Raw genomic sequence first — 22,748 nt, forward strand, 5'->3', positions numbered from 1 at the left:
AAGGGGGGGGAGGGGGTAAGCGGTGGTGGGTTTATTTCGTCACTGGGCGGCATCTTCCGGGGCTCCGGCGACCAAAGACCGATTATCCCGAGCGAGGCGTGGGATGATTACGTATTACTCCATGTTTACAGCTTTGATAAAGTATCGACGGCGCATATTCCGCTCTGCAACTTGTCGATCCCACAAAGTCAACACGAAAGAAGAAATGCCACCAGCCAGGTCAAACAAGTTTAAGACTTCTCGCGTACGTCCCGTCTCTTCGCATCGCATATTAAATGTTACTTGTTGCTTATCTTTCTTTTCTTCGCGAATTAGTTCCCTGCTGTACGTCCCCATCTAACCCGCGAAAACATATTTTGCTCAAAGGAGGCGGTAGCTGACTTTTTTTTGGAAATCTGGGATTTAGGCTCGTATCAAGCGGATCATGCAGCTGGATGAAGAAGTGGGTAAACTGGCTAGTGCTACACCCGTCATGATCTGTACGTTTTTTTTTCTTTTTTCTCTCAAATCTTCTTTTTTTTGGCGTTCGTTTGCTGATTTTGTGGGTTTATTGCTAGCCAAGAGTTTGGAATGTTTTATCCAAGTATTGCTTGATGAGAGCTGTAAGACTGTTCGAGAAGCCGGTGCGAGGAAGTTGACCGCTGGGCATCTGTACGTCTTCTTCTTTTTTTCTCTAAAAAGACGTGAAGGGCTAATGGTGAATCCGGGGGGCGGTGATAGGAAATTGATGATCAACACGAACCCTTCATTCGACTTTCTTCGTGAACTGACGGAATCGATTGCCGATCTGCCTTCTGCGGCCGCCTCTGGTGCAGGGCCGTCCAAAGCCCGGAAAGCATCCACCAGCGCCGCCGCCGCTGCTGCTGCTGCTGCTGCTGCTCGGGAAGGAGAAGAAGATGATTTACCAGGTGCGGGCGCGAAGAGAGCGCCTAGAGGGACAGGCAAAGGAAAGCAGTCTGTAGCGGGAATGGCTGGGAAAGAGTTGGATGTGGAGATGTGGGCGAAAGAAGAGCAAGAAAGGTTGGGTGAGGGGGGTACCGCGCCTGGTTGGGGAGGGGGAGGGGCACCGATAGCGGGAACGGGGAGGGGGACGGGGGAGGGGTGGACGGCTATGCCGTGGAGTGGATCTATGTCTTATCCCCCTGCACCGGCGCATGTGCATTCTCAATCCGCTTTACCCACTTTGCAACCCCCACAGCCCCAACCAGAGGAAATACAACCGCAGCAGCAATCAGTATCGACGATAGGATCTTGGAAACGGGATATGACAGGTGGAGGGGGTTCGGGGGAAGGAGGGAGAGGGATGTTTGATGATTATGAGGAGGACGAGGATGATTATTGATTATTAGGCGATGAGCAGAGAGGAAAAGGGCGAAAGATGTTGGTAGAGCTTTTTTTTTTCCATTCAAAGGGCAAAAATGTATGGCGTTATATGTCTTTTCTTGCGCGTTTCTACACTTGATCATGTGGAAAGGGAAAAGGGGAAAGGGAAAGGGGAAAGGGAAAGGGGAAAGGGAAAGGGGAAATGAGATGAAATGCTGTTACATGCTCCCGACCGGACCTAGAATGAGTAGACTCTAAATCAAAACCACCTATACTCATGACCGTAACGCCTCTTTATCCACCTCACTACCTGCCACCCGAGGGACCTTTTTCTCGAGGGCGATGGCGAGTAATTGATCGAGAATCTGTTGGCCTGAGAGGTGTGCTAACGGAAGTGTCTGGGCGGGGGCGTTGTCTGTGCTCGGCACTTGGTTAGCGCGACTCGGGGGGGAGGACTCGGGGGGGAGGGAGAAAGGGGGCGTACGGAATTCGACAACCATCTCGCCCCCTGGGACATTGCCTTTCCCGAGCTGGAGACCATCGGCGACGCCGCCCCATCGACCGAGCTTGACGGCTTCCCGGTGGGGCGAGCTGGGGTCCTGGTCTTTCGAGCGGGGGTCGGGGATGCGGCGGATGGCGATGGGGAGGAGGGGGTTGGCGTAGGCGAGGGCGGGGGCGTGGTGGCGGAGGAACTGTCTGCGTGGGGGTCAGCGAGCGGCGCCGGAGAACGAACAGCCGCCGACGTACCGGGGGCCGGGACCCGCGTTTTTGGCGACAAAGCTGAGCGTGATGGACTTGACGCTGGGGGAGAGGGGGAGACTCGCGGTGGCGCTGCGCAGGGCGGCAAACGTTTGCGATACGGGCGCCGGCATCTTTTTCTGCAGCTCACACGGGGATGGAAGAGGCAGGCAGAGGAAAGAGGTCGGATGAAAATAGTGCGAGGGGCGCGCCACGTGGGAGGAGGTCCCCGTGCGAAACAAATACTCCCGCCGAGAAAGTGGTCGCGTCATCACTTCTGCCCCTGGCTTGTTTGTGAAGTGCAGTGTTTCATGAATGGAGTTTGTTCCGGGGGGGGGGAGTGAGTGGGGGGGGAAACATCACCTCCCCCCCNNNCCTCCCCCCGGTATGTTCCCCCCCTCCCCCCCCCCCGGCCAGATCGACAGACTTTGGCATGTCCAGCTGGCCAAACTTCCTCTATGGTGAGTCGGACACCTCTTGCAAGTCATGGCTCACTCTCACTCGACATACGCTTTCAGTACCCAAGGGAAAAGAACGACAAGAGCGGGCTGCCTGGTCGTCAGTTAGCTTCTCTTCACGAGGATTGGAAACACATACGTTATCTGCTCTGTCTGTAAGCGGTCCACATTCACCGGATCTAAAAGGAGGTCGTACCAAGTACTGATGATAGGATAGACATCCTTTTCCTCTATCGAATAGGCGCAATGGGGCACCTGTCGCGCTAGACAAAAGCTGACACTTTTACTGGCGCCAAAAGTCGATTTACAGTATGTTTAGCAGTACCCGTAATAATCTTATTGCGCTCACCACTTTCCATTCATCTTGCTGTGGGCAGGGAAAGACCTACACTTGGATGATCGTAGGTCCATCCTTTTTTAGTGTACTAATCTACAATGCTCTGATGGAATACTCGGCTGACGCTCATGTCGATCGGCTGAAAGGAGGCGAGATTCAAGAGGTCCGAGTGGAGAATACAGGAAAAGTGTGGGAAAGATGAGTCAACTCGTGGAGCTGAGAAAGATATAAAAAGGCGTAGTCCTTCAAAGTAGATAAAAATGCATACCCCCAAGCGCAATACCTCAGTCCTGCATCAGGGTTAGCAGCTGTGATAGTTGTCGATGGACGAGCGAGTTTTCAGTTTCTGCACCCGGCTGTAATACGTGCGTGCGTACGACGAAGTTTGAAAGTGACGGGGACGGAGTCAAATCACCTCCACTTGTCCCGCCAAAACCGACGATGCACAACTAAACACAGGACACGAGCTTGGGGAAAAGTGTAACAATACATCATAGCGTCTTCCACGTACATTTAGGCGGCCCAGCTCCACGGCCCCAGCGAAAAAAAAAAACGAGGCGAAATGTCTGCAGATCCTGCTCTCGCCTCTGCGTCAAAACTAGCAGCTCGAGCAGCCCGATTCTCCAACACACTCCCAGGCAACCGTTACAAAGAGCTCGAAGAAGCACGGGCCAAGGAGGTACAACAACATCATGCACAGCAGAGGCTAGTGAGGGATGGAAAGGTGGAACTGGAAGATGCGGTGGAGATGAGAGGGACTTGTGAAAAGATGTGTAGTGATTATGAGAGAGAGTTTAGGGAGTGGACAAGAGAGGTGCATCCGTTCGAGGCTGTAAGTCCATTCTTCGAATTGAAGAGATAAATGACGGATTAACGTGGGTTTCTAGACTCCAGATAAGAGGATGGATCCCACAAAAGCTGTTGCAGCCTATTCCCGTTCGGATGCAGGTGCAGGCCATGGTACCGCTGCCATCCTCCCTTCCGACCTTCGTACACCTCGGACCCTCATTCGTACACTCGACTATCTGTTCACATCCATCATGACTCTTTTACCTCCCTCTTCTTCCGATTTACCACCGAATAGTGAACTGGCGCAACGCAAGGCACTTGGATATAGCGCAGGTTTTATTCGAGATCGGACCCGAGCCATTCGGAAAGAGTTTGCGATGCAGAGCAGCTGGGGACATGAAGAAGCTATTGAGAGTTTTGAAAGGATAGCGAGGTGGCATATCCTCTGTTTGCGTGAACTTCAGGAAGAGGAGGGAACGAACAACGATATGCACATTGATTCTGCCGAACTCGGAAGATGTAAGTATTTTCCATTCCATCCCTTGTAGTTGGGGAGGAGCCCGCTCGCTGATCATGTCCAAAAAAAAAAAAAAAAAAGGCTTTACAAGCTTAAGACAACATTATAACGATCGTCGTGAAGAATCAGGTCTCGACATGCCCTGCTCCCACGAACCTGAATTCAGAGCATATATGCTAGTTTACGACCTCACCTCAAAATCCATCTCAATTCCCACCTCCGAATTACCCTCCTCTATCCTGTCTCACCCTCTTGTCAAAATTGCTTGGGAGATAAGACGAAGTGCACAAAGGAATTTTGACAGTCAAAAAGAAGGATCAAAGCATAATGCCGAGTTGGGAATGAACAACATCCGGCGCTTTATCAAACTCCTTTCTTCTCCCAAGGTCCCCTACCTACTTGCATGCCTCGTGGAAATCCGTCTAAGGGAAATGAGAAGATCGGCATTACGTGCGATGACTAGGGCGTATCCGAGATTAAAAACGGAGCCAATAAGGGTGAATGAAAAGGGAGAAGTCGTGGAAAGGAGAATGGTCTTAATCGAAACCCTCAACAAGATATTAGGGTGTTTGACTCCAGACTCGACTCTTTCGGCATGGGACGACGTGCCATCACGGTCTGCTGCCGAGCTAGACCCTGACAATGAGAGTGAAGCCATCTGCAGGCGGTTCAGCATCCCCCTCTTTCCTGCTGACAATGAGGGTGGGGAAAAAAGGGGCGCTCTCATCAACCTTGGGACACCATTCGACGATAACAAGGATGCACCGTACACTCGACGATGGGCTTTGGTCAGTGCGAAACGGGGTGGGAAAGGGTTTGTACAAGTTGTCAACAGTGGTAGTCCCCTTTCAAGCGAAGGCTCGTTGTCCATCTCTGTACCACTCAAGACAACAGCGCAAGCATTAGCGGCACCCGTATCGGCGTTTGGAGGCCCTGGAGCATCGTCGGCGTTTGATTTCAAGAAGCCCCTGTCATCGACTACGAACCCATCCTCTGTCAGACCTATTGAGGGGCAAACGAGCATGTCAGCTTTCAGTTTTGGCTCGAAAACTGGGGCCGGCTCTGCCTTTGGCTCGACATCGACCCCAGCGACTGTGTCTAATAAACCTTCTTCACCGGCGTTCAACTTTGGCTTTTCCAAACCATCTTCCGCTTCTGTTGCCCCACCTGCTCACGCCGATGCTCCTCGTGTAACTCCCGCTCCAGCAGGGGTATCCCTGCCTTCGAATATGAAGACTGCATCTACGTTGGGAACTCCACCCTTGTTTTCATTCTCACCCTCTCAACCCGCGAAAGAGAAGGAGAAGGAGAAAGAGGTGGATGCAAAGGCAAAGGGCGTCCCTGATTTCTTCTCTTCTGCAGCTCCAGCTCCAGCTCCAGCTTCGGCGTCCACAGGCGCAGTCTCTACTCCAACCTCTGCCCCTCTTTCTATTCCGCCAGCAGCAATGGGAGAAAACAAAGCGAGCATTGATGTCGCAAATGCAAAATCCAAAGAAAGTGGACAGAAAGACAAACCGGGTTTCTCTTTCGTCTTTGGCTCTGCACCTACATCTACTTCCTCGAAACCCACGTCGGTTCCTATACCGCTTACCTCTACGCCCCCGATTGATGAGAAGAGTAGGAAACGTGCAGCGGGTGAGGAGGGTAAAAAGGATGAAGCCAGGGGGAAGCCAGAGCTGTTCACCTTTTCGGCGCATGGTGCCGCGAGTTCCGAGAGTGGGATCAAAGAAGGTGTCAAGGATAAACCGTTGTTCTCGTTTACAGCGACTCCAGGTCCGTCGGCATTGGGTGCGCCTACATCTGCTACAGCCTCTGCAACTGCCGCGCCACCGTTAGGTGTCAACCTCAATACCGGTGCTTCCACTGTACCCCCGCTCACACCTGCCTCGAGCACTACTCCCCATACAATCGTACGATCACGCTCGCACAGAGATCCTTCCCTCCTCCTCTCGACATCCTCACCAGCCTCTCAATTACACCGTCTTTCCCCTTCCCTCTCAAAATCAACCTCCAAAATCAGTCTTGACGCTTATCACGCCGAAAGACTGCAGCGTAGGCAGGCTATTCCATCCGTATGTGAAGAGCTAGTGGTACAAGTTATGAAGGGGATATTGAGAGACTGTTTGACCCCTGATCTGGAAGCCTTGGTAAAACAGCAATTGGCTGAGCGGACGTATGCTGCGAGGAAAGCTTATCGATCAGAGGCGATCAAGTCTTGGTCACAGGTGTTGTTCCGAGACCATTTTTTGCTTGGTTCTACCAACTGCAATGGCGGTGGGGATAGGGATGGGCTTGTAAGGGAGATTGCAAAGGAGGCGATGCTAGATGAAATCAGACGACGATGGAGGGCGAGGGAGGCAGGAAGATGGTGGAAGCTCTGGGCAAAGGACAAGAGAGAAAGAAGGGAGGGAGGGGAGAGAAAGAGACGGGAATGGGTGGGAGGGTTGAAGGAAATGGGCTTGGGTGCGTCTATGGGCCCGTCGGTAACTGTCTTGGGTGCCAAGACGAATGGTGTGGGAGATGTAAGCATGGATGTGGAGATGGACTCAATGGATGCTGGACTGGATAGTTTACGATTGGATATTGAGATCATTCAGGTAAGTCATATGTCAAATGACTGGTAGGCAGAGCTGATGCATGTGTTCTTTACCGTAGGCGGAGAGGAATAAGGACAATTTCTTTGCTCCATCAACGTTCCTAACTTCTATCGCTCGATACGTCGCCCCTCAACTCTCCTCTGCTTTTACTTCCACAACCATCTCCTTGTCCGACTCTGCATCCAGCTCCGGACCGGAGTCAACAGCTCTCTCTCCGCACCAAGGACATCCGGCCTTCATCACTCTCCTCTCCACGCCCTCTGGTGGCTCATCTGCTGACCGGACAGTAGAGGAATGGCTGGTGAGCAAGTTTACACCCCCTAATTCTTCCTCTCAGCTGGATCAAGTTCATGATGGGGATGCTGAGACGACGCCAGATGGGGAAAAGGAAGGGGGTTATATGTGCGGTGGAGTGGAGTTCGACCTGAGGGTTGTTAATAATGGGATGATGTCTAAGCACTCCAGAGATGATGGATGGATGGGTTTAGTTGTCTTCGAGGCACCCTTGAAAACGACTGACGCGAAGAAAGCCTCTGAGTGAGTCATCGCTGTTTTGCTGCCTTCCTTTATGTTATTGAGTATCAATGGCTGACTGTATTGTAATGTACTCTTCCAGAAATATAGCCAATGCTCAAGATCGAATGGGGTTACTTGTGAAAACGCTTCAGGATGACGGAAATAGGTTTGTGCCGGGCTTGATTGTCCTCAGCTGGGAAGATGAGAGCATGGATGATCTGGCCGAACGTGTATGTCCTTCTTTTAGCTGTTATTTCAAGTCGCATTACTGACATGACCTCTCTTTGTCATATCAAAAATAGTTACAAATCCAATCCGAAGTCGCCTTCTTTTCTAACAAATCCTTCGTTTCACTGGGCACTGCCGATGATCTCGATCAACTATTCGCCAAGGCACTGGAAGGATTGGGGGAGGTCGAGGTGAAGGAACAAGGGGTCGTGAGGTTGCAAGATGTGGCCGAGGGAGTCCTCTTTTATTGGAAACAGTTTGTCGACGTCACTGGAATATTGTTATCTCAGCGACGCAGCGGTGAATATTCAATTCATTTTACGCGTGTGAAATTGCCAAGCTCATTAGACAATCATATAATAGATGCTCACCTGGGATGGACATGTCTCAAGTCAGGTATTGAGCTCATCAATTCCATCCCTCGACTTGCAAGGGAATTTGCAGGCGCAAGAGGTTTGGACAATGGGACTGTCCTTGACTCCATCGCCCTGCCAGAGATCACTTTCGACGCGCCTTCATCGTGGGTTTTTAACTTTCTTCCTATTCTCCTGTCCCCTTTCTTCTGAGCGGGTTAGTCGATGGGTTGACTGACATCTCACACGAGTAGCAATGATAAACTGGTTGATCAAGTGGCTGGATACTTTGAGGACAAGATTTTTATGGGGATCGACGAGCTCTCTTTGTTGGTTGTAAGGCTGTCACAGGCAGCGCAGTACGGCCACGGTGAGTATTCTCTATTTATTTGAACGACGGCTCATGGCTTCTCTTTGATTACGATAGCACTCCCTATCGACTCCATCTTGCAATTTCTCTCATTCTTTGTTCTCGGCGAGCTTCAGCATCGCCATCTCGTTGTCCGGACGTTCTTTGTCACGGAAACTGAAATGGATCGATGGCAAAGAGATCATTTGCGACGAGTCATATCTAAGTTTGGAGAACTCGTTGAGAAAAAGATCCAGCTTATCACTTCTCTCGCCGAACCTCCTTCCTCATCTCATACTATCGTAGAGCTCCCGCCCATTAGAACATCTTCCCCCATAACCATTTCAAAAATCACCGACACCACCAGCACCACCATTATTATGCCTACAGGCAAGAAACGTCCTCGGGGTGAAAAGGACGAAAGGGCAATGCTGGACAGAGAGAAGAAGGGGAAAAAAGAGAATAAAGCCGCGAAAGCGGAGAGGCTATTGAAGTTGATGCAGAAAGTTGAGAGAACGTTGAGTGAGCGGGATAATATTATTTAGAAAGGAGAGGGAATACCGAAGACGTTTTCTTGTTGTAATCGTACGAACAATGACGAGTAGAAAAACCCAAGGACATTGTCCAATGCATGATCTTTTATTCCATGTCCCTTGGCGTTTTCCCCTATGATCTCAGTTGGGTTCTTGCTACTACTACTGACTTGCTGTACAGGCCGAATGTAGGAGGCTCGAAGCGCGGGCAAAAGTGGTAAAACGCTCGAGATGATATCCTTTGAGACGCCTCTCCCTTTTTCTTTCTAATGACACCACCACCATCCTTTCAATGATAAACCGCCCAGGTTTCCCACCTAGGCTACAAACCCATCTCGATGTCAAGTACGTTTCATTCTCTATTATATAACGACCAGGTCGTACCCGGGAACGTGCAAACATCTTGCCACTCTTTATTCTTTTTCGTTTACACACCTTGCACGACATACACATTCATACGACAAGATTGGCTTGAGTTTGCGGAATAACGGAAAGAGGACGTTTCCCACTGTCTCTCAATATAATAACCTATAAGGCCCAAACTGCACTCAATGCGTGAAAGACCTACCTGCAAATCGTCTAGACTGTTGTAACAGACTTCTCCTCACAAAGAAGGACATACCTCTCAATAACGGTTGAAAACTGTGATCAAGCAGCCTCTCCGGCCAAAACTTACCTTGCTTGGAATTGTACACGCAAGTTACTCGTGGGTAGGTCTTGCATGACATCTAGGAGTATAAAGGGGGACCGGTAGGTATATATAGATCTGATTTTGATTCCCCTTCACCATCCTGTTTCCGATCCCGATCGTCCAAGAAAACCAATGCCATCTTCCAGACACCGGGCTCAAAATCCCTCCGACGCCGAAAGAGGCTCCCCCACCACCTCCTCCTCTTCAAGAGCTCCAGGAAGGAAATCGGATTACTTCAACTACCACCCTCCCTTCTTCATTCTCCTCCTCGAATTCACCGTATGGCTTTTCTTGTTCTTTGTTTGTTTTCTAAGTCCGAAGGGGGGTTTGGCTGCAGTTGTAAAGAGTGATGATGAATACGTTGGGGTCTTGAGTGAGTTTAACTTTTTCTATTTTCTTTTGGTTTGGTGTGATTATTATTTGTTTGTCTGTTTTTGGTGGGTGAGAGATGCGGCTGGGTGGTGGATGGACATTGGAGAAAAAAAAGCGGTTTGACCCGTGTTGACGATGCCTTGCCTTGTGTAGGAAGCTGCACAACGACCAATTGTGATGGTTGGATGCAATCCTCCGCCTCCGATATAAGCTCCGACACCAACTCCAGACGATCGTTCAACTCGAAGAGAGACCTCACCTCCACCATTGACTTGGCAAACTTCTTCCTAACCACCGGGCTAGCGGCCCTTTGCTCCTTCTGGCTTATGACGTATACGTTCCTCTTTACCTTTTACCGTTTCTGTTCTTCCATTCCGTCGAACGGGGCCAGAGGCAGGGATGGTGGTGGAGATGGGGAACAAGAGGACGAGGATACGGATGAGAAAGGAAGGAGACTGACGAGATGGAGATGGATGAAAAGAAGCCTAAAAAGGTTTGCGTTCAGGGTGAGTAGGATATACGTTTTCATGTTGGGGTGGATCGTGTTCGGGGTAGCGTGTGCGGCAAGTTGGCAGGTCAAGGTGGCTAGTTCGGACGGAGGCAGTGTTGGGACAGGTGTGCTTTGTAAGTAGTACCGAGTTTTTTTTTTCTTGTGCTGTTTTGCTTAACGAAAGACCAGTATTGCACGCCTCATGGATCCTCCTCTTTGTCTGTTCATTCTTTGAGGTATCGCGGGGAAACCTTCGTAAGAGGGTAGATACAGGATGGGGAAGCTGTACCTGTATCCCATTCTTTGGGATATGTAAAAGGAGAGGGTTTAGGAAGTGGGGGAAGAGTGAGGGTGACAGGGATGTAGATAAGGTTGGGGAGAAAGAGGGCGAGAGGATAGGTCGGACGAGGCGGAGGAGGGATGAGGAGGAAAATAGCAGAAGCCGGAGTCGGAAAGCGAGCAGAAGAAGATAAATAGGAACGTGAGGGTTTTGGTGGAATAGACAATGATGGTCTAGGTGATCCTGTTTGGAACGTACAAGCTATATTTCCTGTAAAGAAGGCTTGATATCGGGCTTGGATATTCAGACTCGTGATTTTGGGATATAAAGAGTCTCGCCCAAATAGTATACTCGCGAAACATTGTTATCTTTCCGCGAATTGCAGGCATTTTTGCGCTACATAGTAATACGGCGCGGACATGTCCAAATTTCGTCGAAAGATAGAAAATGCAAAATGCGATTGAAAGTGCGAAATTCAAAGGGTTCTTCAACAACTCCGAAAAAGCAATTCATTTTGTTACTTTCGTCGACTCCAACTGTCCCTTTGAGCTGATCGGATCACTGTATTGAAAAGGGTCACCATGCTATCCATCAAGCCAATACGCAGTCTGCATCGCATACCGTATTATCTACAGACACTTACTTGTTACTAATCATGTATCGATAATTCAATGTTGGTTTAATCGCTGTCCTCGACGCAAGCTCTTCGGGCGACTTTTGAAAGATTTATGTATTTAATCAATCTTTTTGGCGTATGCCGGGGCATCTCATGTGGAGCCTACATGTAAAGCGGCACAGGACAATAACCGCAGGGCAAGCTACATGATCTTTCTTTCTGGTTCAAATAAATGTCCATATCCTCGCCATCGACATGAGAGAAATAGATAAGAAGAAACCCATCTCTTTCTACCTATTTACCTACTGCACTATTCATCTTGTCCGCGCCTGATGCCTTTCTCCCACATCAATACGATCTCACAAAGAGTAAAAAACAAACGTCGTGTGGTAATAAAATTAACATAAAAAGGAAAAAGACAAAGCAAGCGATAAGATGCTACGTTGCCATATAAAAAAGTCCATCAAAACGTCATTCAAACCCCAACGGGATAAATCATGTTGGAGGGAAAGAGGCATTAAAAAGATTTGGAAAACAATTATGTGATTAAAAAAGAGTCCGTATAAAGAGCGGTAAGGAGAAAATGAATTCCTAGATAGAAGAAAGCGGAACAGGTGTAACAAGATGGTCGCGATATTCTTCATCACGTTGAAATGTCCATTTCCAATTGAGCGCGACTGAGATTCTCTAAATGTGACTCCAAACGCTTTATGCGAGGGAGGGTGCATAAAGGGTGAAAGAGAGCCACGCCATGCTGGTAATTGATGAATTGGCGGAATATGAAGGCTGGCGTGTGTTTGACTTCTAGTTCTTCGTTCTTTCTTCTTCATATGAATGCCAGGCGATGGAGGGATTTTCATGGCTTAATATTTGACAACTAGGGGATGATGATGGTGGTGGTAAAATGCGATCTGTTTCAATTGTGATTGGGGGGCGATACAAAGATTGGATTGAACTGGATGAGAGACAGGTGGGAATAGTCGGAAGCTACAGCTCGACGCTGTTTATGTTTACGCGAGAACAGCCAGTGCCGAAAGCACGGCTACAATCACACCTCCCATTCCCATCCCACTCAACAGCACAGGTGCAGCACCAGATTCGCTTGATGACGAAGAGGAGGAAGAAGAATCGACAGAAGTCGCGCTGGAGCCCGCGTCGGTCGCAGACGCAGAGGCAGAAGTGGTAGCGATGGCGACGACGGTGCTAGGAGGGAGAACGGCGTTGTTCGTCGTGTTTTGGTCACCGAGTCGACCGTTACCGACCATGATGAACTATTTCACAAAGTTAGCGCTTTTCTCAAACAGAGAAGGGGGAAACCCACTTCGGCCATAGAAGGAACACCCTTAACAACAACGAAGAACATGGCGGGTCCAGGTTGGAAGAGAGTGGGGCCGGGATTACCAGGCAACTGAGAGACGTGAATAGTCGTGTTGCCAGTGTTCATATCAATAGTATACGTGCTTTCCAACTCGAGCATCTTTTGACCAAAGCCCATAGCGTGAGTGTTGAAACCGCCTCGGATGAGGACGACTTTGGTGTTTTTCGCTGTATCCTCATCGGTACCGGACATGGTAAGGTTGAAAGAGTTACCACCATAATACAAGTTGGCAGGCATGCCGCTATAAGTAGGACGCTTTTCGTTGTAATACCAAGGGTACCACTTCTCAGAATCAGTACGACTGCGCCACTGATTATTGGTGAAGTCGGCGTTGGGGTTGGAACCGGCGATGAGGACGGAGGAGTCAGGAAGGAGGATAGCGGTGGAGTGGTACATTCGTTCGTTGGCAGAGGCAGAAAGGCCAGTTCGGTTCCATCGCGAGCCCTTGGGAGCAGAGTAATTGTACAGGGCAGGCATGTAGAGAGGGTCCTGACCGTAAGATTCTATGATGAAGAGAATTAGCTAGAGCAACGAGGAAGAGAACGGATGACTTACGGCCAACACTGTACATTTCGTTACCATAACCAGCAGTTCCCATAGCAACACCATTACCCATCCAGAAGGTTCCATCAGGCAAGATGACAAACTGTCCCATACTCCTACCCTCAAACATATAGTCATCATCTTCGTATTGAGGGTTGTCGTTGTCGGGGCTGATTCTGACACAGGTACCGTCAGCGGGGACAGCAGTGACATTGTAACCGGCACTACCATCATCACCCCACTGAGTAGTGTTCGAGCCACCACAGAAGAGAAGGGTAACAGTGTAGTTGTTGGCAGGTGTAAGAGGGAGCATGACGGTGGCGGCGGAAGCAGGATATACTCGAGTGGCATAAGGCATGTCGGGCAAGTCCGTGGTTGTCTTGGTGTTGTAGTCGTAGAGGATGGTCTTGCGATACGCCTGCATGAACAGCTTACCGGAAGGCAACAGCCAAACAAGGGGGTAGAGGTTGACAGGAAGAGTGTCAGTAAGGAATTGCAGGTTGACTGGGTCCCCGTCACGAGGAGGGAAAAATTCGTAGGTGGGGTTATCTTGAGCGGCAGTGTTGACATAACCACCATTCTTGTCACCACCGATGACGATCAAACTTCCGTCCTCGAGAGCCTCGGCCGTAGGGTACCAACGCTTTCCAGTCATTTGAAGCCAACCGCCCATGCCCTGGCTCTTGTCATAAGAGGTTTCGCCTTGGATGTACTCGCAGGTTTCGTCGGTACAAGGGTTGATCATTCGGATGGCACTTCCTCCATCAGTATCGCTATAAGCAGCAGCATCGGTAGAGGCGACACCACCTGTTGTGACAGCTGCGTAAAAAGAGCGTCAGATATTGTACGGAACGGTGAGAACACAACACACTTACGTTGGTTACCACCAAAGATGACCCAGGTACCATTACCAAGAACATTACCACCAGCACAGAAAGTATTTGAGTACACATCAAGAGTTCGGTCTAAAATACAAGCCGTTGGCAACATATACACACGTCTAAACGGTTCGCTACTCACATTCGTTCGTCTCAATGTCATACTCGGTGGCCCATGCGGGATGGGTGCCATATGCGCCGTTAATGGTGATAGGGTTGTTTTCTGCCTTGTCAATGACATAGACCTTCTTGTTATTACCCAAGAACATCTGACAGCTGTCATGAACATCCTCTCTTGCATCAGGTTTTGAAGACAGACTCACTTGTTGCGCACTGACACCAGTATCGCCAACGCTTTCAAAACTCAGTGGTGTCGGAGCCTTTGAATAACCTCGCTTGTTGGCAGTATATCCGGGAGTCGTTCCATCTTGTGGTGTAGGTGAGGGAGAGGCGACAACGAGTGATAAGAGTGGGAGGAGTGCAAGAAGTGTTGCCATGTTTAGTGAAGTCATGGCGGACTGTGTAATAATTCTGTTGTTGCGATTAGAATACACGAGTCGAGAGACGATGCTGGCCTTATTAGAAACGATAATATAAAGGTGGCGGTGGTTGAGTTACGTAGGCGGGATGAAAGGATGGGGGCCTGTATAACGACGTTGAGGGGGCAGGCGCGGATAACGAAGACAGAAGTCAAAGGAGGTCAACACGGAGGAGGGAAGAGGAAAAGGGGGCGGAGTGATGGATTGTAGTCGGGACGTCGATGGTGATGGAGGAGATGGAAACAAGAACAATAAACTGTTAGCTTGGATTCTCTGCGCTATTCTTGGCCGAAAGTTCCAACGCTCCAGCATCCACAGCAACGGAACATGGCCCTAGTGGAGAGAAAGGACCGGCAGCAAAAATGACGACGTGAGGCACAATGCGATGCTGTCCGTAGCTAGCGCTGTCTGCACACCGTTTCGCACGGTCTTGCGTCTCGCGACCTGTGTTGGTCTGGGATGAACTGAAGAGAGATACTTACGGAGTAGACGGGGAGGGGCTACACTGGGGAGAAGAGGGAATAGAGAGATGATGGACGTTAAGTACGGTGATGTGAAAGTGAATTCGGAGAGAAGCCAAGTTAAGGAGCTTAGGAGGATACGACGTCTCGTGCAGACAACTAGAAATAACGTTCACCTCCCGTCACAGACAAGAAAAAAGCAAATGCGATGCGAAGCTGCCGACACGTCCCCGCAATCCCTGAGCTGGCACGAGAGCTCGTCCCTGACATTGCTGCCCAACAATAGCAAATTTCTCAGTCCACTCGGCCCACGTCACAGCTCCCCGTTCCGCAAAAAGAAGGTGGAGGGTGCCGCTTTGGGTAATTGAGCCCAACGAGGACCAAATCGGGAAACTACTTGACGTAAACTACTTAGCGACTTCCTATGCCGGGCGCCCAAATCCCGGTTCCCTGAACTTTGTGATTCCAATCCTGAAAACTGCGATCTGTCTCAGTTGTCGGGCACTGCCGAAGAGGAAAAACCTCGCTCCCTCCGTCGAATAAATAGCTCGCAAATCTCAGAGTATCGCCCAACCATAGGCTCTGTACCCGTTTGCCCCCTTGAATGTTTATTTATATCTGCGGAAGGCGTACGCATGTGGATGACTGCTCGGAATGGTAGGGATATTTGTGTTCGCTCGTTTCTCCCCCTTGACACTTGATATTCTGTCGTGTCTTTCTCGTCCATGATCATCCGACTATTAACCTACTACCTCTCACATGCCCCTTTTACGTCATGGGTCCTTCTTCCCCCCTTTGGTCATCATCTCCCGGCTTTCAGTTGCTATCAATATCAACACTTTATCCCCTAGTAATCAAGTATCGGCTATAGTGTAGAAAGAAGAGGCTTATGGTCTGAGGTAGGAAGATAATCTTACCCAGCAATCGAAATTTAAGAGGCTTTATCTTTTTTGTCGACAACTTAAATGTACGTAGTAGTAGTTATATACTAATTCATGATTCTACTCAACAACAGCGAATAAGGCATGGAACGGTGCATTAGGTTTCAAGCAGCTTGTACAAATTATGTGGATCGTGCTGTTAATATGTACTTCATCAGAAAAAAGAGAGGTTGTGAGAAGATGCACGATAGGAAGCGGATACACAATGAACAGACCATGGATGTTCATTAGCCGAGAAGATCGGATGGAGAGCCTTCTTCAATTCAAGCCGAGTTTTAAAAATATCACAAAAAATGGAGACGGCCTTCGGCAGAAGACCATAACACCATGATTTTTAAATAAGGGACTAACTGCTTTACATTGTCAGTATCTCATCCGTACTCATCACTCACACTCGCAAACAACAGAGGTACAATGTAAAGTGTAAAATCATGGTTGAATCAATTGCTTAGCCTGCCGGGGTTTTACAACAAAGGGAGGCTTCCCACTTCTGAGTGCTGTTTATACTAAGTATTTGCACAATAGTGTGGTGAAGTTACGAGTTGTTGGGATCCTGATAGCTGAATGATCTAATATAACGTATAAGTAGCGTAGACCTGCTACTTGCTGCTTTCATGAACAAAGACGTCATCTCCCAACTTCCCGCTCCGGGAGACTTTGCATTTTGCTTGAAAAAGACCGACGGCTTGGACGTCGCACTTCTATTTCTGCTTTGTGTACATTTCGTACGGACAGCGGCCATTCTTCCCTGTTCCTCGTACTGATAGACTAAACGTCCACACCAAATCTTACTCCCAATGACTGCAGGACCAAGCGTCCCTTTCGTAGTAAACCGCGAGAGATACAATGCTAATGCAAAAGTTGGGAATAATTGACGATGAGTGGATTCTGGTGAAGGCGGCGGGCAAACCGGGTGCCGAGACAAGAAGGCAAGGAACCAAATGCGGTGTAGGCCGCTTCAACGTATCGCTCGATGACACCTCTTTTGTGAGGTGTCGTCGTCACTTTCGTCCGCTCGACGGAATCCACATCTTCCTCTGGCACTTTTCACATTCTCATTTTCTGCCCTTCAACTCGTGCGTTCCCCTGGGCATTCACCACAATGGCCCCTGCAACGTCTCTGTCGGTGGATGACAAGGCCAAAGTCAAAAAAGCTATCCCTACCTCAGGCTCGACGAACAAGATTATCACTGCTACTGTTGCCCGAATCTATCAAGCCAAGCCCAACGCTACTTCGTGTGTATCCAGATTTGGAGGGAATATAATGTGTGAGAAGGATTCAGCTGATAATTGGGGCACTTCTGGATGATAGATGGTCGTACTCTGGCGTCGAAGGAGCACTTGTGTTTTGTGTAGACAAGGCCAAAGGCGGCTTATGGTTTCGAGTTGTAACCCTGTCTGTAAGTGATTGCAGTCATCAGTCGCTAACTAAATATCCTTCGGCTTACAATATATGCCTGTATAGTCTGGGAGAGGCGTTATCTGGGAGCATGAATTACCCGTCGAAATAGAATACAATCAGGAGAAGCCGTTTTTCCACACTTGGCAGGGCGATGTAAGTTTATGAAGTTCCATCTGTGAATCTCAGGCCATGAAACAGTTTATAATGATGAGGTATGGCTGTAGGAAATGCAATTTGCATTTGTTTTTGCTTCAGAGCATGAGGCGCACGACTTTTACAAAAAGGTCGCCAATAGGTCGAAATATGCTAGTAAGTTTGCAAGGAATCGTCAGCGTGCTTCGCCGTATTAGCTGTGTGCTGATAAGTCATCATTCTTCTAGTGAAAATGAAAGAGAAGAAGGAAAAGAAGGAAGAAAAGTTGTCTACCCCGACCAAAAAGCGAAAGGGGAAGATTGACAAGTCTATGATATCTGGACCGGTACGTTTATTTCCCCTATCCTGTCCACTCCTTTCATGTTCTCCAGCGGCTTTGTCTCGCTGACATAATACTCTTCTGCTTCCAGTCTGTCGGCTCATTTAAACACGTCGCTCATATGGGATTCGACTCTGAGAAAGGCTTCTCTTCCACTGGCGTTGACCCAAGCTGGCAAAAATTGCTCGAACAACTTACCCAAAAGGGCTTTTCAGAGAAGGATATCAAGAAGAATGAAAAGTTCATCAAGGACTTTGTTGATCAGTCAGGAGGGATCGAGAAAGCCACCGCTCCCCCACCTGCGGCAGCACCAAAGAAACCTTCACGGCCCCCTGCACCACCGACGTCCAGACGGAAACCAGCGCCTCCTCCACCTGCATCTCGCTCCACCCGTCCAAGCTCTGTTGCTCAACCGTCCGCTCCATCCGCGCCCCCTCCTCCTCCCCCACCTCCGCCTCCAGGCCGTCCACCAGCTGCTCCCTCGGCTCCTTCTGCGCCTCCTCCTCCGCCGCCGCCAATGCGTCCAGACGGTGCGGGCGGCGCACCTCCACCTCCACCTCCACCTCCCCCCGCTCGTCCCCCTGCGGTTGCGCCACCACCACCACCTCCTCCCACCTCCGCCCCCAGCGCCCCTCCACTGCCCACGACCGGCGGCGACCGTTCTGCCCTCCTCGCATCTATCCAAGGTAGAGGCGTTCATTCCCTCAAAAAGGTTGACCCTTCTGAACAAAAAGTCTCACCTCTTGCTGGTGGTGGTACAGTTGATGCTGGTTCTGGTGCGGCTGCAGTAGGGGCAGGTGCAGGGGCTGTGGCAGGTGGAGGTGCGGCGGCGGCTGTGGCGGCTACGACCGAGGATACCCCTGATTTGGCTTCAAGTTTGGCGGCGGCACTGTCGAAGAGGAAAGCAGATATTGGAAGTGATGAGGAAGATGAAGACAGCGAAGATGAATGGGATTAGAAAGTGCGTCAAATGTAGCAAACGTCTGAGAGTGTATCGGAAAGGCTAGCGAGCTCAGGGAGAATGAGACATAGGGATAGATACAGGATGATTGATTAGGTGTATTTCGTATAATGCTAAATTGTACATCTGCACCAACATGCGTTGGATTATATCAGGAAGAGATTTGCGATAATTTCCGTCGGTTAAGAGTTTCATTCGGATCGAAGGGTTGAATGCACCAGCAAGATGACACGCTTGTCAGTTCGAACCCAGGCCCTTCCGTTCCAATCGCAAGGAATCAGTTCCCGATGACAGCAACCCATTTAACGTCAAGAAAAAGCCAAAGGAAGATACCCATCCCCGAATATATTCATAAATCGTATAGAAGAAGGTACCAAATGACCAGAATAATTGAGATACCATATAGTAACCTTCAAAAAGAGCGCCAGAAAGAAAGAAAAAAAGAACACAAGTGGAAAAAGACGAGTGACGATAAGAGCCCGTTCCGGAAAGTATAAAATAAACAACCTTGATTACACAAAGTATCCAATCTCGATTAAGTGGAAAAATCAGAGAAAGGGAATCAGAGAAGAGTGGAAGAGGAGGAATAATGGGACCGAGGGATAGTGAAGGGTATGACCCACGAAACAATGAGATGATAAAGGGATTAAAGAAAATGGAATAAAGATAAAAAGGTCTACGTTGAATTAATTGATGTTTTCTATAGCCAGCCCTTCTTCTTAACCTTCTTGAGCTTCTTGGCTGCTTTCCCCCCTCTCTATCTTGACGCTCACACTGACGCTCACGCAACCACTCCCTTCCCCTTCGTCACCTCTTCCCGCCGTATCCTCTCCGATTCAGCTGTATGCAGACTGTGCGCCATCTCCAACTCGCCTTGCACCACCACCCCTTCTAGCCATGGGTGGTTCAACAGATCTGACGCTTTCGCTCGTTGGCCCGGAAGGTAAGCGAGCATGGGCATGAGGAAGGAAGATAAGAGTTCAGCGTCCTCGTGTTCCATGAGGTATTTTTCTTTGAGGACGGAGGTTAGGGGCCAAAAACGAAGACGGTTAATATGCCGGAGTTCACCTATAGAATAAAAGTAGAAGGACAATGGAGTTAGTGATTGGACTGTAATGGAGTAAAAAGAGCGGGGAAAGGCTTACCCCGACGGTTGAAAATTTCATGGCTGTATTTTCCGGATAAAGCCAGTGATCGCGGCATCTCACCCAACAATTCCATGATTTGTGCAATGTGGTCGTCATCTTTGTCATATTTGACGCCAGGTTGAGGATCAAACAGGTAATCACCTGTCAAAAGTTCAAAGAACTAAATTCCACAACGCCCAATATCAGTAAGACTAATAATCCAGAGATTCGGAATAAGGCTTGAAAACTTACCAAACATGCCGCACTCCACATGTCAACAGACTCATCCCATCTTGTCCCAAGGATAATCTCCGGACACCGATACTGTCTTGTCTGAATATCATTCGTGAAATGATGATCCACCCAACAAGCATTCCCCAAATCCGCTATCTTTACCGTTATCCTTTCCAAACTAACCGGGTCATAAGGGAACGGGGGCGGGAGGGTGGTCGGGTCCCCAGCTTCGGGTGCGCGTTCGTCAGAGAGGCGAGTGACGTGATCAGGTGTGGTAGCGGGTGTGGAAACTTCAGTTTCGTCGGTTGCGGTGTTGATTGTATGGTTGGTGGAGACGCTAGCAGAGCCAGACGGGACAGAGGGGTTGAGTGGCGGGGAGGCGGGAGGGTGATGCAGTTGTTGGGAGAGTAAGGATGGTCCTTTTGGAGGGGCAGGCGCAGGCGTGGCGGTCTTTTCCCATTTTAACGAGCTTCCTTCTCCGAGCTTGACATTTTCTAAATCATTGCCGATCGCCTCGGTTGTAGCGCTCTTTTTTGGTTGCGCAGGGGGGTAAGAAGGTCCACCGGCACCGCTAGATGGATTTCCGGCTTTAGCAGCACTGGCCCCGGATATCTTGCTCATACCGAACCCGTACTTGTCTAGCATGGGACTACTTGAGTAGCTTGAGCTAGGACTAGGCAGTGGTTGAGATCCAACAATGAAGATGCCATCTTTTCGAGGTGTTTGGTTACCTAATCGGCCTTGGGAAGGAGGAACACCGACGAGTTTGGTAGGGACGGCAGCGGGGCAGCTTGCAAGTTCGGCTTGCACGACAGATTCGACATCGTCGATACAGATCAAGACATTTTCAGGTTTCAGATCGGTATGGATGATACGGCATTCGCGGTGGAGGTAATCGAGACCGAGCAAAACTTGTTTAGCGATTTGTTTGACGATATGTTGAGGAACGCCTCGGTGTTGATACCGCTTGATTAGACCCAAGAGATTTTCGCCAAGGACTTCAAAGACCATACAGACGTGAGAACCGTTAGGCCCTGTATGGCGGAAACTATCGAGAAGGTCAAGAACGTGATGCCGTCCGGCGTGGCCAGGTGCAGAACTGACGACCCGTTGAAGGAGTTGAATTTCGTCCAAAGCTGTTTCGGTGTAGTGTCCGTCAGATTTAACTACTTTGAGAGCAACATGGCGGTTTGCGCTGATGATGATGTTAGTTTGTGTTGACTTGGGGCACAGCGAGGCGATTCGTGTACGACGAGTAAGCGACGACTCACATGTTATCTCTAGCCAGCCAAACAGTGGAAAAATGACCCCATCCCAATTTCCGCACAATCCTATACCGTCCATTGTTGAATTCGTCACCAATGTTAACTGGATGGTAACCTCCTGGTCTATAATCTTCGAGATCTTCCTCGTCGTCTGTGAGGACGGATGTGGCTTGGGAAGCTTGGGAAGCGCTGAGAGAATTAGTGGCGGAAGAAGGATGTTGGACGGAGGAGGGTACCGCGAGAGGAGGGGGTGTGGGACGCTGCAGTGAGATGAATTGTCAGTGATTCATACTTGGGAAAAGGATGGACAGGGCGGGTGAAAGAGGGGAACAGTGAGGATGGGAATATCAGGCATATCGCGTGAGCTCCAACAAACATCCCATTCCGGTCATATAGCTTGATCTTACGCGAGACATCCTCATCATCCATCAGGTGAACTGAACCTACCATGTTCGAAGGACCGCAGGCAGATGCGGCCGATTGTGCCATATTCGACGATGAAGCAATGTTGACGAGTAATATGTTGCGTCCCGGTATGTGTTGTGTTGTTAAGATTGCTATTCACCGATGATGGGCCGGATAGCGTGGATCAATATCGATTTACTCCAGTTAGGGGCGCGCTCAGCGGCGGAGGGGATGAATAAGAGTAATGATCGATGTGAAGAGTACGGAATAAGGATGTCGTGTCGGGGGTTGTCAACAAATGGGCGGGAGGGTAATGGAATGGAGCTCTGCGCCGCGAGGTGCGCTGCTGCAAAGTGGCGGGGTGCGACGTGCGGATGGGTCACACCGTCTATTGCCGGGGCGTGGGAGCGGTCGTAGTCGTGCGTTGGCGGCGGTGGTGAGAGGGGCAACGGTGGGGCCGAGAGGGATGTTGATGGCGAAGAAGAGGTGGATATCCAGACGGTGGAATCAGGACAGTCTAGTAACCAGTGACAGAGGAGAGGGAAGAGGCAAGAAGCGAGAACGACAAGATAACGCTACGGGACGCCTTAAGGGTCAAGGGTAATCCAGGGGTGAAACACACCACTAATCACTAATTGCCTTTCTAATCCCACTTTCTAATTGGTCCGCCACCGGCATTACAATCCCACTCCAATCTATTACGGTTTATCACTAGAAAGTTGGGGGGGTTCAAAAACAAAATAAGAACAAGGCCCAGGGCCTAAATCCGTAGCCGCAAGCTCCGTCAGAGTATATCGACGCCTGGTTGTCATCGTACCATACATTCGTCTCAGTTTTCCCCTGCGGATTTTGCGTACTTCACATGCGATAAGGCACCTTCCCGTCACACTCTTCTTTATTATTTATCGCTGCATGTTGACTGGCTGAGACAACACATCGCATCCAGCCAACCACA

At 49.5% G+C, this 22,748-nt stretch overlaps 8 protein-coding genes and 2 non-coding genes; 5 read left to right on the plus strand and 5 right to left on the minus strand.

Annotated features, from left to right (window-relative positions):
- The first annotated feature begins 159 nt into the window (after positions 1 to 159).
- Positions 160 to 1,506, plus strand: CNAG_02034 (hypothetical protein). XM_012194481.1 has 5 exons: positions 160 to 244; positions 316 to 324; positions 407 to 479; positions 558 to 651; positions 721 to 1,506. The coding sequence occupies exons 1-5, from the start codon at positions 206 to 208 to the stop codon at positions 1,340 to 1,342; spliced, it is 837 nt and encodes a 278-aa protein (XP_012049871.1). The 5' UTR covers positions 160 to 205; the 3' UTR covers positions 1,343 to 1,506.
- CNAG_02033 (hypothetical protein) lies at positions 1,231 to 2,321 on the minus strand. XM_012194497.1 has 3 exons: positions 2,071 to 2,321; positions 1,808 to 2,019; positions 1,231 to 1,738 (listed from the first exon to the last, which is right to left on the minus strand). Exons 1-3 carry the CDS (start codon positions 2,193 to 2,195, stop codon positions 1,599 to 1,601), a joined length of 477 nt encoding a protein of 158 aa, XP_012049887.1. The 5' UTR covers positions 2,196 to 2,321; the 3' UTR covers positions 1,231 to 1,598.
- A 173-nt stretch (positions 2,322 to 2,494) lies between these two features.
- On the plus strand, positions 2,495 to 3,146 carry CNAG_07650 (hypothetical protein; the record flags this gene model as incomplete). XM_012194866.1 has 4 exons in its annotated part: positions 2,495 to 2,522; positions 2,580 to 2,674; positions 2,819 to 2,920; positions 3,003 to 3,146. The coding sequence occupies 4 exons, from the start codon at positions 2,495 to 2,497 to the stop codon at positions 3,108 to 3,110; spliced, it is 333 nt and encodes a 110-aa protein (XP_012050256.1). The 3' UTR covers positions 3,111 to 3,146.
- A 182-nt stretch (positions 3,147 to 3,328) lies between these two features.
- On the plus strand, positions 3,329 to 8,959 carry CNAG_02032 (nuclear export factor). XM_012194482.1 has 9 exons: positions 3,329 to 3,688; positions 3,744 to 4,164; positions 4,244 to 6,759; positions 6,818 to 7,296; positions 7,376 to 7,505; positions 7,578 to 7,803; positions 7,867 to 8,023; positions 8,111 to 8,226; positions 8,284 to 8,959. Exons 1-9 carry the CDS (start codon positions 3,419 to 3,421, stop codon positions 8,748 to 8,750), a joined length of 4,782 nt encoding a protein of 1,593 aa, XP_012049872.1. The 5' UTR covers positions 3,329 to 3,418; the 3' UTR covers positions 8,751 to 8,959.
- A 163-nt stretch (positions 8,960 to 9,122) lies between these two features.
- CNAG_12605 lies at positions 9,123 to 10,983 on the minus strand. Its single transcript, XR_001045797.1, has one exon. It is a non-coding gene; the product is annotated as a hypothetical RNA (non-coding RNA).
- On the plus strand, positions 9,562 to 11,043 carry CNAG_02031 (hypothetical protein; the record flags this gene model as incomplete). Its single annotated transcript, XM_012194496.1, has 3 exons — positions 9,562 to 9,802; positions 9,955 to 10,425; positions 10,481 to 11,043. The coding sequence occupies 3 exons, from the start codon at positions 9,562 to 9,564 to the stop codon at positions 10,762 to 10,764; spliced, it is 996 nt and encodes a 331-aa protein (XP_012049886.1). The 3' UTR covers positions 10,765 to 11,043.
- Positions 11,044 to 11,137: 94 nt separating this feature from the next.
- Positions 11,138 to 15,617, minus strand: CNAG_02030 (glyoxal oxidase). XM_012194495.1 has 7 exons: positions 15,008 to 15,617; positions 14,310 to 14,629; positions 14,129 to 14,255; positions 13,984 to 14,073; positions 13,121 to 13,927; positions 12,509 to 13,068; positions 11,138 to 12,458 (listed from the first exon to the last, which is right to left on the minus strand). Exons 2-7 carry the CDS (start codon positions 14,496 to 14,498, stop codon positions 12,198 to 12,200), a joined length of 2,034 nt encoding a protein of 677 aa, XP_012049885.1. The 5' UTR covers positions 14,499 to 14,629; positions 15,008 to 15,617; the 3' UTR covers positions 11,138 to 12,197.
- A 342-nt stretch (positions 15,618 to 15,959) lies between these two features.
- Positions 15,960 to 16,472, minus strand: CNAG_12606. XR_001045798.1 has 2 exons: positions 16,322 to 16,472; positions 15,960 to 16,280 (listed from the first exon to the last, which is right to left on the minus strand). It is a non-coding gene; the product is annotated as a hypothetical RNA (non-coding RNA).
- Positions 16,473 to 16,658: 186 nt separating this feature from the next.
- CNAG_02029 (wiskott-Aldrich syndrome protein) lies at positions 16,659 to 18,995 on the plus strand. XM_012194483.1 has 6 exons: positions 16,659 to 17,163; positions 17,240 to 17,327; positions 17,393 to 17,482; positions 17,554 to 17,638; positions 17,710 to 17,807; positions 17,893 to 18,995. The coding sequence occupies exons 1-6, from the start codon at positions 17,030 to 17,032 to the stop codon at positions 18,757 to 18,759; spliced, it is 1,362 nt and encodes a 453-aa protein (XP_012049873.1). The 5' UTR covers positions 16,659 to 17,029; the 3' UTR covers positions 18,760 to 18,995.
- A 73-nt stretch (positions 18,996 to 19,068) lies between these two features.
- CNAG_02028 (CMGC/SRPK protein kinase) lies at positions 19,069 to 22,497 on the minus strand. XM_012194484.1 has 5 exons: positions 21,836 to 22,497; positions 21,395 to 21,648; positions 20,142 to 21,318; positions 19,908 to 20,070; positions 19,069 to 19,830 (listed from the first exon to the last, which is right to left on the minus strand). The coding sequence occupies exons 1-5, from the start codon at positions 21,875 to 21,877 to the stop codon at positions 19,544 to 19,546; spliced, it is 1,923 nt and encodes a 640-aa protein (XP_012049874.1). The 5' UTR covers positions 21,878 to 22,497; the 3' UTR covers positions 19,069 to 19,543.
- Positions 22,498 to 22,748: the final 251 nt, after the last annotated feature.

Source organism: Cryptococcus neoformans, chromosome 6 (genome assembly GCF_000149245.1).
Source record: "Cryptococcus neoformans var. grubii H99 chromosome 6, complete sequence".
NCBI lineage: Eukaryota > Fungi > Basidiomycota > Tremellomycetes > Tremellales > Cryptococcaceae > Cryptococcus > Cryptococcus neoformans.